At 44.6% G+C, this 13731-nt stretch overlaps 1 protein-coding gene and 1 long non-coding RNA gene across 7 annotated transcripts in view; one reads left to right on the forward strand and one right to left on the reverse strand.

Moving 5' to 3' along the window:
* The window catches only part of GRHL2 (grainyhead like transcription factor 2), a 193408-nt gene extending 186970 nt beyond the window's left edge, over window positions 1-6438 (reverse strand). For 2 of the 5 annotated variants that reach the window (XM_085021960.1, XM_085021959.1), the window contains exons 1-2: window positions 6291-6438; window positions 6088-6175 (exon numbers count right to left, since the gene is read on the reverse strand). In XM_085021960.1, the coding sequence (XP_084878086.1) occupies window positions 6088-6107 (20 nt within the window). In that variant the 5' untranslated portion in view covers window positions 6108-6175; window positions 6291-6438. Of the gene's footprint in view, window positions 1-6087; window positions 6196-6290 lie in introns of those variants that run through there. The other 3 variants (XM_085021961.1, XM_021090600.2, XM_013996569.3) reach the window with 2 other exon arrangements.
* On the forward strand, window positions 6194-11695 carry LOC110260426 (uncharacterized). Of its 2 annotated transcripts, none has more exons than XR_002343691.2 (2): window positions 6194-6427; window positions 8811-11695. It is a non-coding gene; the product is annotated as an uncharacterized LOC110260426 (long non-coding RNA). The 2 variants fall into 2 exon arrangements; XR_014843542.1 differs by having other exon boundaries at window positions 6194-6229.
* The last annotated feature ends 2036 nt before the right edge of the window (window positions 11696-13731 follow it).

Genomic DNA, 13731 nt, shown 5'->3' on the forward strand with positions numbered 1-13731 from the left:
GTTGTGTCAAAGTCTCAGAGGGGAACAAAAGCTTTTGCCTAAGTTACCTAAGACTTAAAAAAAAAACTAGACTTAATAACCTAACATCAGGAGTTCCCGTTGTGGCTCTGAGAGTTAAGAACCTGAGGATGAGGGTTTGATCCCTAGCTTTGCTTGGTGGGTTAAAAGATCCAATCTTGCCGCAAACGGTGGTGTAGTTCACAGACACGGCTTGGATCTGGCGTGGCTGTGGCATAGGCCAGCAGCTACAGCTTCCATTCAACCCCTAGCCTGGGAACGTCCATATGCCACAGGTGCGGCCCTAAAAAAAAACAAAACAAAAAACCTAATATCAAAATAATAATCTTGTTTCAATTATCTATAGATTTCACACAAATAGTTCCTGGAGTTCTTGGGTGGTGGTGCTCATGTTTCTATGTATGTTTGACTTACTTGGCTCTATGTCTAAATTCTCCTTTTGACTTGGCAGGGTGCTGCAGATATAGATACTGTTAGATACAGCTTTTTATCACTGCTCCAGCACTTAGTTTTAATCCTCCTTAAATCAAATGGCACTGGGTCCAACTGGGTGGCAATGGTCTCAGTAGTTAGTTTAAAACAGGAATTAATTCTAGACCAACAGAAAGCCTGGGACCATCTCATCAGGGTAATACTAAAGCTACCAATAGTCCTAGAAATGAAACTGCAACCACCGCCCCCTTAGATATATACACCAAGGACCAAGATCTGATCATATACATCAGAATTCATTATCTTTGACTCTCTGCTGCAAAATTGATTCTAAATTCAATGAAATAACTGTGCTCAGGAGTTCCCGTCGTGGCTCAGTGGTTAACGAATCCAACTAGGAACCATGAGATTGCAGGTTCGATCCCTGGCCTTGCTCAGTGGCTTAAGGATCCAGCATTGTGATGAGCTGTGGTGTAGGTTGCAGACAAGGCTCAGATCCCAAGTTGCTGTGGCTGTGGTGTAGGCCGGCAGCTATGGCTCCAATTCGAACCCTAGCCTGGGAACTTCCATATGCCGTGAGAACAGCCCAGGAAACGGCAAAAAGACAAAAAAAAAAAAAAAAAAAAAAAAAAAAAAACTGTGCTCAGAAAAATGAACCCCACTTTTATGTTCCAATGTGAAGCTATGGAAGGACAAGATTGGCCTTCGAGCTTTAACCTAGCTCCCTAGTGAGTGGGGATCCAGCCTAAAATATGAACTTGAACTTTTAGCTCTTGGGACTGGCAGAGGCCCACATGGGTGCCATCCTTCCAAATCAGGTGTTTAGTAACTCCAGAAATACATGACCTGTCAAAAGGATCCTGCTCTTCCAGAAGGGACAATTCAGCAAAACAGTGAAATTAACTGACGTTGAGAGAAGACCTGGGAATTCTTAAAACTAAGTTAAACTGGTTATCAGATCCTGCTCATCCAGAAGTAGCATAATGATTGTAAAAGAAAGCCCACAGGCTTCATTTCACTTACATGCTGGATAAACACCCGAGACATTGCATATAAATTGAATTTATTATGTAAGGTAAGATTAAGGACTTACTTAAAGCATTATTTTGCTTAGGAATCCAATGTAGACGATGCCCTGGCCTCTCCCAAGAGAAACTAATTCCACAGCTCTGGGGTGGGGCCCAGGGATCAGTAGTTGCACCAAGTGCCTCTGGCGGTATTTTTGTAATCAGATGGGTTTGGGTAGCACTGATTTAAAGAATTCCTATGGAGATTCCTATTACTAAACACATACCTATTATCTTCAACTTTTTTAAAAAAAAATAAATCCAGATTTTCATTCTAGCATGTTCAGGTAGGTTAGCTTTGCGTGTATATTAGTTTATTTCATTGAAAATGCAAAACCAACCCAAGCACACTGCAGTGTCTGTTTTCTGGTGGCTATCCATTTGGTGAAATTGAATGAGGGCAAGAGAAAAGAAGGGCAAGCCTTATTTTGCTGGAGGCTAATCTAAAAGGTTGAGATAGAACCAAAGAAGAGGGACCAAGTACACAAGGTATTTGCTCTGAAACGCCCACCTCTCTAAACTTAATTTAATCTAATTCCCAGGGATCATCTAATATGTGTACATTTTTTCATCTCTAAGAAGTGTGCAAGATTTAATCCATTGTTTAGAAGAGAACACTAGACCCTAGCCGTTAAACTGGTGATATTTGGGGAAAGAGACAAGATTGACGCTATCGGCCAATTCTTTATTTACTCCACTCTTGACAGCCAGGACCATTTACAAGTATAATGTCTTGTTTTCAATGTACAAATGTCTGGACTGTTGGTAAAGAATTGATTATATTAGTTTACTTAATGGGACCACTGTGTCTCTGCCTCTCTGATCCATCCACCCACAGTGGGCACCTTTGCACTTGCTCTTCCATGTACCTGTAACACTCTTACCCCATGTATCTCCAGTGCATGATCCCTCACTTCAGGTTTCTGCAAAAAGGTCATCTCAGACCATCTTATATAAAATAATTCCTCATTTTTCTCAATCCCTTTAGCCTGCTTTGTTTTCCTTCATTTATCATCATCTAACTTGTTATGTATTTACTTCTTTGTTAATTTACTCTGTTTCCTCGCACTACAGTGGTAGCATTATGATGGCAGGGAGTTTGTTCTATGTGCTAATGAATCTCAATACCAGGATCAATGCCCAGTAAATAATGGCACTCACGATATGGTCATTGAATAAGAGAGTATTTTTGGTGCTTTGAAGATGATATGATTAACTCAATATTGGTGATTTAAAAGATATTCTAAAGAGCAGAAAATTTATTTAAAATGCTTCATCTTATTACTTGAAAGCCTTTCCACCTGAGGTATCTAACTCTGGACATTTTCCTTTTTAAGATAGTGGCTGGACTCCTTAAGATATATCACACAGAATGACTAAAGGCAATTGTCCTAAGGCAAACATGTGGTGGGTCAAGAGAAGAGGGATTAATGTAATGTCTGTTCATGTCTCATCTTCCACTAGAGTGTAAGCCCCTTGGGGACATGGCCATCTTAGACATCTTTTTATTCTATTATACCTATCTGAACATGGTGCAAATGGCAGGTCGTCCAAAAACATGTGTAGGTATGAAAAACACCTGTGGGCTTCCAATAAATCATCTACATTCTGAATATTTTGGCAGTTAAAATAAGAGTTTCTAAATCCATCATTGTGCTGCTAGAATACACATGCTTGTTGACAAAGATCATAAATCTTCATAAAATGTTAGAAAGGGGGAGTAGAAAAATTTTAAGTATGTACGAACTGTCCTAAAAATACTGTTTTAAATAGTGATAGCATCAACATGGCAGGACATAAAAAGCAGATAGTTTCAATCCGAAAAGTTCACAACCATAAAAAACGATGATGCTACTTCGGCCCAGACTTGCTAACTGGAATTATCTTCGTATGCAATCCAAAAGCTACCTACACCTTGATGGGTTTACAGAAAAAAAAAAAAAAAAAAAAAAAAAAAAATCCCATGTGTATTCTTTTACGTTCGTTCCAGAAAATACAGAGAAAATACAGAGAGGCCTCCTACGTGGATTTACCATCGAGCTTCAGGAACCCCGTTTGCTCTGGCAGGAAGCCCCAGAAACAGGCTCACGTGTTCTTTTCCTTAGAGCCCTCAACCCTACTTCCACCTAACATACACAATTGCAAAAGCTTCAAGTTCATGAAACACGGACTCACCCCTGCCAGGCCTCCATTGGAATGCTGACATTAAGAAAACTAGGCCAGGATTTGCAAAAATGATCCAGAAAACACTCATTTCAAGCATTTCTCAATAGTCTAAGCAAAGAGAGGGGTCTTTGGGGTATTTGGTCTCTTTGGGATATTGATGGTATTTCTGTTCCCTGGATACAAAATGAATTGTTGGAAACCATAACTAAACAAAAGCTACTTTCATTCAGTGTAACTATACGTAACCCCAGATAGTTATTGCTCACCTTCAGTATCATATTAGTTTCAAGTGTACAACATAGTGATTCGATGTCTATTTACAGTCCGAAACGATCCGCACAATAAATCTAGTTACCATCCATCACCAAAGTGAACACAATAGTGTTGCCTAGGAGAACTTATTTTCAATAGTCTTTATCGGTTCTAGGTGTAACTGATTAAAATAAAAACCTAACCATTTGCATTCCGAACTCCTTTGAGTTCTGCTGTATCACAAAACGAAGTGTGCAACCAAATGGTAATTGTGTGATTTAACCTAGGAATTAGAGTAAGTCTTAGTCAATATTCACCAGATTTGCAACCATTTTTGACACGAAGCTCGAAACAAACCACAAAACCCTGTTGCCATCTCGGCCTTTGGCTACTGAAGTTTTTAAGCTTGAGTAGGGAGTTCTCGAAGGCTACAAGGAGAACTTGGGTTGGGAATGGGGGTAGGCTCAAAGATTCACACACTTCCCCAGCCCTACCCCTACTCCGGCCCTCTTGGCGTCTTTGTAACACTAGTTCGTCCCCTCCGCTGTGTAGCTAGCAGTTAGCTTTTCGTTAGTGGGTAAAGTACTATCTCGTAGGTTTTCATTTTCAAGTATGACAGCCCGTGTTGTTAGCTCTGCCCACCCGCGGCTTAACTTTGAGGATCGTCTCCTCCATCCCTGGACAGGTCCGCAGGGCATGCCCGCTGTCCCCTCAGGGCCCCTCAATCTGCGACGTGTCCCAGGCCACTTCTCCAGGAGAGGCACCCGTCTCTTGCCCCGCGGAGACGCCCAGAGGAAGGTGTCCCTGGAGTGGCCACACTGCCGGGGCAAAACTACCCGGGAAAGCGGAAAGGTGGCCCCGGCGCACTTCCAGTAGGACGCAGCCGGTTCCCAGCCCGGGACGCGCCCGACAGGAGGGGGAAGGAAGTGTCGCCACCGAATCCCAGGAAAGGCCAAGGGACCCACCTCCCGCTCCCCTTCGCTCCCGCCCTCGGCCCCACCTCCCCCTGCCTGCACAAAGCCGGCCCGGAGGCGGGGGACAGGCCTGCTGGGAGGCCTCCTGGACGAGACTGGACCCGGGCCCGGCGCCCCGCGGCTCAGGCCGCCGAGCCCCGAGGCGTCTAGGGATCCTGTCCGAGCTGCGACGGGCGCGCCCCCCAGCTAGCCCTTCGAGGGGCGGGAATCAGGGCTGGGCCCCTCGCCTTTCCAGGCGAAAGAACCCCGGGGAGGCCCAGCGCACCCGCGCCGTCCCGCTAGCCACGCCCGAGGTGGCGGCCTCCAGCGCGGGGCGCCTGGGCCTGGAGGGCCGCAGAGGGCGCGGGGCTCCCGGGGCCGCGTCAAGGCCGTCCGGGCAGAGGTGACTCAATAAGTCACCGGCGCGCCTTACCAAGGCGCCAACCCTAACCTCGGCTCAATCACCCCTCTTTTCCGAAAGGGCCTGTCCTCCCGCACCTGCTTAAGGTGGCCAAACAATGCGGGGACAGGCGGGAAGGGGCGAGGGGGCGGGGAAGCTGGGGGCGGGGTGGGGACAGCGCTGGGGGCCCTGAGACCCCGGCGGCCCGGCGCCTCGCTTCCCGTCGGGGGCGCACCACCCGGCGCGCATACGCACACCCTCCGGCCCAGTGCGGGAAGATGGCCGTTTCTGCTTCAGGATAAAGGCTCTTTGTTGTGCTCACACAAAAGCCGCCAAGACCCGCTTTTCCAGCAGGGCCATTAGGTAAATCGAAGGAACTCGGCTAAACTTCCAAAGGGCCCTAGGAGCCTGAAGCGGTGGGAGCAACTAAAGGAGAGGGGGGAATAACAGGCCTCCCACCCTCTCCTACCAAAACCTCTGCCAACCTCTGCCAATATCCAAGTATATATCCTGGGAGACCGGGGCGAGATCATTCGTAAGGGAGGAAGCAAAGAGGAAAACCTACTTTTACTATCAAGGCCAAAGGGGGTATTAAACATTCCATTCTTGCAAGGTTTCTCCCCTTAACCAGGGTAGAAACATAATCTGGAAAAGTCTGGATACACCAAAAAGAAAAAGAAAAAAGAAAGGAAAAAAACCAAAAAAACAACTTAAAAAAAAAAAAAAAAAAAACACAACAAACCAGTTGCCATCAGCCCAAAGTGGTAGTAGCAGCAGCCGGCGCGTGTGATCCACTTACTTGTCCGACTCTTGTGACATGTTTGATCCAATGAACTCGCTCCCCTTTTCCTGGAGCCTCAGCCTCTGGTGAAACTGGACTTTCAAGTCTGTGCAGGTGAAGGTGTGTGAGAGCGCCCGAGATGGCAGAACAAGAGCTACAGGTAATTCTGCTTTTCCGTCCCCCCTCACCACTCTCGCTCGCTCGCCCGCTCGCGCCCTCACCTAGCCGGAAAGGTGGGATAAGGGGGGGCCCCTCACATGGGGCCCGAGCTCGGAGGCGGCCAGGCGGCGCGGAGTCCTCCCGGATCGTGGCACTGGGCAGCCACAGAGCAGAAAGTGGCGGACTTGGGCGGCCACAGGTAACTTTCTCGCAAGGAGCTGAATTCTTTCACTAAAGGGTACAAGCCCGAGGGACGAGCTGCGCCGTGATTGGCTGCGGGGCTCTCTCAGGTGAGCTGCCATTGGCAGAGGCGCGCTCAGGTAAGGCCCTTCTCCAGGTGCAGGTAACTCACTCCGAAGTTTACCTGAGTGGAGCGGCGGCACGCTGCAGCCCGTGGGAGCTGAGGGTCAGCGCTTCGAGTAGACTTCATGCTACGTTTCCCTTCTCGGAGGCCGGCCTGGGGTGGGGGATGGGGGGTTGGGAGACCTTGAGGGAGAGAAGTTAACCAGGAAAAAAAAGCAACACCTGCCACCACTAGGGATTGTGGGTGGAACGGAAGGACTAAGGAGAGCTGAATTCGGGGATCTCAAGCCAACCGGAATCACATGCGTAATACAACCACAAGGCTTTTAATAATCACGCTAGGACAGTGTTTGACAATATCAAAAGAGTACCGGCCTGAAGTTTACTTTGTGCTCAGGGCGAGGGGGGCAGGGTGGGGATGGGACCCAAAGATCGCCGAGTTTGTTAAATTTGTAATTGCATTTTTAACATTCTTATCCACAACAAACACTTTCCTTCGGGTTTCAATGTGTAAAAGGGTAGATTACTAGATTGACACACAGGTGAGCATCCTTTCATGAGCTGGACATATAGGGAGTGGCATGGTTTTGATGGGGTGAGGAAATTTGATTGAACAGACACGAAAATGGCTCAGGTGCATCTCTTCCATCTCAACTCTGTAGCCTGGGATTCCAGAGCTGCAAACCACCACTGATGCCCTCCCATAAACCTGTTGTCATTTGACGTTACCAGGCAGGCATCAACATTTACATTGTAATTCAATAGAAGCAGCCACTACAAAGGTGCTTTATCCTTCCAGCTTAATATGGTTGCTATGGAAACAATTCAGGATGAAACTGACTTTGTTGTAGTTTTCCTTTCTCCTGATTGGGAACAACAGGCATTTGCAACCGTAATTTACAACCACTGCTTCCAATGAGCGGTTGTGGAAGTTCTGACAGGAGTCTAGCACATGTATATGAATTGCAGAAATAGAGAGCATGGAAAGCTTATAATTTATTTCAAGTTAATACTGTATTGAGAGAGATGATACAACTTCTAGATTAATCTAAATGGATCATGTATTTCCTGAAAATTAATTACCTTATGAAACAAAGTTTGACTCTTCCATGTTTCATTCTCAACAAGTGAATTTCAAAATGTTTTCTTACTTTTTAAAGACAGTATAAGCACACACGCTTACTTTTTAAAGATGGTACAATACTTTAAAATAATGCAGTACCCACCTCTCCTCCACCTTCTTAACCACATTCCACTTTTAGCTGTCCATTCTGTTCTTGACCTTGTTATTTCTAAATAATTTACACTGCTAGCCCTTGATTTATCCATTTAGATGTTGTGCTTTGACCACCTGCTGACTTAGGTAAGGACTTAGCTCTTTCAAATCCCATGCAGTTTCATTTTCACCATTCTTCCAACATCTCTTTCACAGATTGAGGGTAGCAAGTAGTTAGTGACCGCAAATACCAGTCACAACAGAGCCAACTAGTGTTCTATGGCTGTTTTCTTTCTTATAAAAAGCTTTTATCTATGTACTTAGTTTATGATGTTTCCAACCTGATTTTTTTTCTGTAACATATCATTTTATTTATTTATTTTTCTTTTTTTGCTGCACCTATGACATATGGAAGTTCCCAGGCCAGGAGTCTAATCAGAGCTGCAGACTGTAGCTGAGACCTATACCACAGCCATGGTAACACCCAGTCAGAGCTACTTCTGCAACCTAGGCCACAGCTTGCTGCGATACTGAATCCTTAACCCACTGATCGAGGCCAGGGATCGAACCCACATCCTCACAGAGACAATGTTGGGTCCTTAACCTGATGAGCCATAATGGGAACTCCTATAGCATATCTATCAAATGACTATCACATTTATTTTCCAAATAATCAAACAATCAATCCCATTTTTCCCCACTGGAACCATCCCTCCAAAAGTTCACCACCCTGTAGCAGTGGAGATAAGTCTTCTCTGGAGCTGCTACTCAGTTGTCATCCTGGGACAGTCCTTCATCTCCAGAATAAGAACCCCATTTATCTGTCCTGTTCCTTCATTCCTGGTTTGCTACTTCACTTTCCATGGCATGTGTTCCAGTAATAACCTAGGACTGGGTACAGAAAGTAAAGCTTAAAATATCTTCATTCAACTCTTGCTTTTTTTTTCAAATCTTACTTTTGAAGGAGCTTGACCAAGTATAGAATTCTACTTTGAAATTTTTCATTAAGTTCATAACAATTACTCTTATTTTTCCTTTTTTTTTTTTTTTTTTTGCTTTTCAGGGCATCACAGCCACAGCAACGCAGGATCCGAGCCTCGCCTTCAACCTATACCACAGCTCATGGACAACGCGGGATCCTCAACCCACTGAGCAAGGCCGGGGAATCAAACCAGCAACCTCATGGTTCCTAGGCGGATTCGTTTCCACTGCACCACAGTGGGAACTCTGTACTCTTATTTTCTAGTATTCAGTATTGTCATTGAGAATTCTAATGCCATCCTGATTCCCATTCCTTTGTGAACTGGAATTTACCCTTCTAGAAACTTATAATCTCTTTTATCTCTAATATTCTGAAATTTCATAATTTTGTGCCTTAATTTGGAGGCTTTCATGAAATGTTTGCAAACATTTGACTCTCCCTTCATATTCAAGAATGAGGTCATAAAACCCCACTGAAAACTACACATGGGGGGCGGGGGAGTGTGCTTGCTCATTGGTGAGTTTGCTATGTGGTGATCAGGGAAAAAGTTCATCTTTCCCTAAGGAGATCCCCCAAATGTCAGAAACTAGAAGTCTTGGAGTTCCCTTTGTGGCTCAGGGGAAACAAACCCAATTAGTATCCATGAGGATACATGTTCAATCCCTGGCCTTGCTCAGTGGGTTACGGATCTCATGTTGCCATGGCTGCGGCGTAGACAGGCAGCTGTAGCTCTGATTCAACCCCTAGCCTGGGAACTTCCATATCCCATGAGTGCAGCCCTAAAAAACAAACAAACAAAAACTAGAAGTCTTTTCTTCTGGGCTCTTCAGCTTCTCAAGAGAAATATCTGCAGCCTCTTGCCTGAGGGGACCTTCACCTGGCAGCCAGTACTCTGGAAACAGTTCAGGGGAAGGGGTCCAGACTGCTTAGTATGCAGAGTGTCTCATTCTTTTCTTTCCTGTAGGTGCCTCATTCCCGTCCTTTTTGCTGCCTAATGCACAAGCCTCTCTGCTGTTTCTCCTGCTGCCGTTGTAGTCACTTGACTGTGAGAAGTGGGACAGGGGACCTGGGGAACTAACAACTCCAAACACATTCGCTCAGCTCCCAACCTCTCCCTCACTGCTGGGATCCTGAGGCCTCTCATCATAATCTGTCTCTCTCTCTCATGACCTCTGGCATCTCCAGGATCCAAGCCAATCTGGGGTTTTATAGAATAATCGCTTGTCCTGCCCTCTAGAATGACAGGAGAGGATAGCTTCTGCTGTTCTGTTTTACCATTCTCTGTTCTTCCACCCATCCCATCTTCCAGAATTGTGTTGAAATACATCTTTTGCAGATGATCCCTCCTCTCTTCTCTTTGCCCCTATGGATTCATCCTTTTATGTTCCTGTACTGTCCTTTTCAGGAGACAAGGAAGATACACAACTGTGGGTCGATTTGCCATCTTTATTTTTTCCCCTTTTTTTAGGTCTTTATTTCTTTCAAATTATAGTTGATTTACATTGTTCTATCAATGTATGCTATACAGTCAAGTGACCCAATCATATATATATACACACATTTTTTTTTCACATTATCCTCCATCATGTTCCATCACCAGTGACTAGACATAGTTCCCTGTGCTATACAGCAGGATAATTTGCTGTTTTTAATCTGAAGCTATTTCTAAAATTATCCAAAAGGCTTTACCACGCTGTCCCAGATTTGTTTATGCAAACAAAACCAGAATTTATGGGCAAACTTTTAATTTCTTTGGTCCGTGGTGGCCAAGAATCCTTTGTTCCTCCCTGACACCTAACGACTCAGCTTTGATTATTTCGCTTAGTATCCCCCGATTGGCTGCCTACTTCTGTGTTGATTGGTTAGATTAGACCACCCAAAGTGTGGTCCCTGGTTGGACCATCAACATCAGATCACCTGGGAGCTTGTGAGAAAGGTAAATTCACCAACTTAGCCCAGGCCTCAAGAAACTCCAGCCTGTGGGTCTAACAAGCCCTTCAGGTGGTTCTGATCCTGTTAGAGTTTGAAACACAGTGACCTGGGGAGTTCCTGGTGTGGCTCTGCAAGTTAAGAACCTGAGTAGTATCCAGAAGGATGTCGGTTCAATCCCTGGCCTTGCTCAGTGGGTCAAAGATCTGGTGATCTGACCCCTAGCCTGGGAACTTTCGTGTGGCCCTGAAAAGAAAGAAACACCTGAACTATTTCATTCCCAACCTACTGATTATTTATATAATTGTTGACCATTGTCTTCAATTGGAGCAGTTAGTGCATCCAAAAAAAAAAAAAAAAAAATTAGGCTGGCATCTGCTACAGTATTCATCATAGATTTAGGAGTTTCAGTAGAGGTTATAGTTTGGTGGTCACTTTACATGACAGCAAAAGTGTAACTTTTCATATAAAAAGCTAATAATAAAAGAGTGCTGTTTTTAGACCAAATTATCTCATTTATGAAATTAAAATTTTAGTTAAAGTCTCAGGAAAGAAAAATAGTATCGTTTATTCCTATTGTCATCTTAGTGGTGATCTTTAGCATCTATTTTGATGGCCAATCCCATTTTCCTAAATTAAAACTTCAGGATTTGATACTAAATTGTCATTTTATTATGCTGAGTCTTTTATAATGAAACATGGGGAGAAGAATCCCATTTCTGTGGCATCTGGGCAGAAATATCAAGTTTTAAAGGGATTCAGATTAACTGAATGAGTCTGCCTGCTGCCTCTTCACCCACTACTTGTTATACATGGGGCCACCAAAGCAGGTCTGTCGTTGAATCTACTGTGAAGTGACTAAGAGGTGGTATCTCCTAGGCTGGTTTGCACTATAAAAGCACTAAGTTGTTCCATCAGCTGTTATCCCCAAGAAGAAGGCTTGGGAAGAATGAAATGTACCTGAATGCCTTCATCTGAAATTCAACATAGAGATGTGTAATGTAACCAACCAAGCATTAAACGGCAATTCTTGCACAGTTTGGGGCCACTTCCATTTTTCATGGTTGCATGGCTCTGTGTCTTTGCATTGACACTTACTGTTTCCATGAAGGTTCTGGAACTGGCAGTGTTGCATTCAGTTAGTAGACTGAGGTTTGCATATCTCCTTCAGGGATGTGAAGTTTTCTGTTTCTTAGGCTGGCCATTGGTAACTCTTCAATAGAAAACATTTAAAAAAAAAAAAAAAGAGTCCCCTCTTAGCCTCGTGGGTTAAGGATCTGGTGTTGTCACTGCTATGGCTGTGGTTATGGGCTGTGGCATCTGTTCATTCCCTGGCCCTAGAACTTCTGCATGCCAAGGGCATGGCCAAAAAAAGCTAGAAAGCATGGTCCTCTTAAAACACAGTGCATTGAATATATACCTTTATCTCTACTTCTTCCTAAAGTCCCACTGATGGATGAATAAAAGAGGAGATTAGGTGGTTTTAAATGACAACAAAATTTGGAAAGTACAAAGTGGAAAAAAGTGAAAAGTGACTAATGAAGTAGGAACTGCTTTAGCTGAGCTGAGAAAGATGAACCTGAGCCTCTGTAGACTCTGAAGGTCAAGCCTCTTTAGCCTGTAGAACCTCAGAAAGGCATAGAAGATCAAATTTCCAATTATCATGGAAGGTGGGAGTTGTGGGGCTCAAAGCAGAGGCGTCGATTCAAAATCTCAATTCAAAGCTGTTAGACCCCACCTAGGTCCCCAGGTCCACCTGGCATAATCGAGTTTCCAGCTGTATTAATTTGTTAGGGCTGCCATGACAAAGTACCACAGATTGTGTGGATGAAACAACAGAAATTTATGTTCTCACACTTCTAGAGGCTAGAAGTCCAAGCTCAAGGTTTTGGCAGGGGTGAATTCATTCTGAAGCCTCTCTGCATGGCTTCCAGGTGGCCATCACTGGCTGTCTCCTTACCTAGGCTTTTCATGATGACCATACACATCTGGGTCCCAGTCTTCTCCTGTTTTAAGGACACCAGTGATATTAATTAGGGCCACCCATGTGACCTCACTTTTTTTTCTTTTTTAGGGCCACACCTATGGCATATGGAAGCTCTTAGGCTAGGGGTGGAATTGGAGCTACAGCTACTGGCCTATGCCACAGCCACAGCAACTCGGGATCCAAGCCACACCTGCGACCTATACCACAGCTCATGGCAATGCCAGATCCCTAACCCACTAAGCAAGGCCAGGGATCGAACCCGCATCTTCATGAATCCTAGTCAGATTTGTTGCCGCTGAGCCACAACAGGAACTCTGGGGTAGCACTTTTAATTTCCTGTGGGTAGTTTTTCTTTTCATATACACCTTGGCTAACTGTTTGGCACAAGAGGCCTAGTTTTTGACCTGACTCTGCTTTTACATGCCTTCCTCACTGAGTTTAGTCATTTTTAGCTTTTTTTTTTTTTTTTATTTTATTTTTCAGGCTACACCTGCGGCATATGGAAGTTCTCAGACTAGTGGTCGAATCAGAGCTGCAGCTGCTGGTCTACACCACAGCCACAGCAATGCCAGATCCGAGCCGCATCTGCAACTTACCCCACAGCTCATGGCAACGCCAGATCCTTTAACCCACTGAGCAAGGCCAGGGATCGAACCCATATCCTCATTGGCACTAGTCGGGTTCATTAATGCTGAGCCACAACGGGAACTCCCTAGCTTTTTATTAAAATGAGACTCAGGTGACTCTTCTTTTCACTTGAATACTTAAAGGCAATTGTAGAGTTATGACTTGGCCTAATCACAATTTTGTTGTGTTTCAGGGAAAAGGGGGGCCTGAGTAGAGGGAGAGAGATGGGGACACAACTTGGTGGAATAGTCAGAACACAAACAATGTTTATCGCTTAAGTTTACTGTCTTATATGAGTGCAGTCCATGGTGCCCTGAAACAATTACAATAGTAACATCACAGATCGCTGCAACAAATCTAATAATAATGAAAAAGATTTAAATACTGCAAAAATTGTCAAAAGGTGACACAGAGATGTGAAGTGAGCAAATGATGTTGGAAAAGCAGTGCCAACAGACT

The sequence above is a fragment of the Sus scrofa genome, chromosome 4 (genome assembly GCF_054392235.1).
Source record: "Sus scrofa isolate SSC_HxYL_T2T_F1_AM1 chromosome 4, Sscrofa_HxYL_maternal_Yorkshire_Landrace_v2.0, whole genome shotgun sequence".
NCBI lineage: Eukaryota > Metazoa > Chordata > Mammalia > Artiodactyla > Suidae > Sus > Sus scrofa.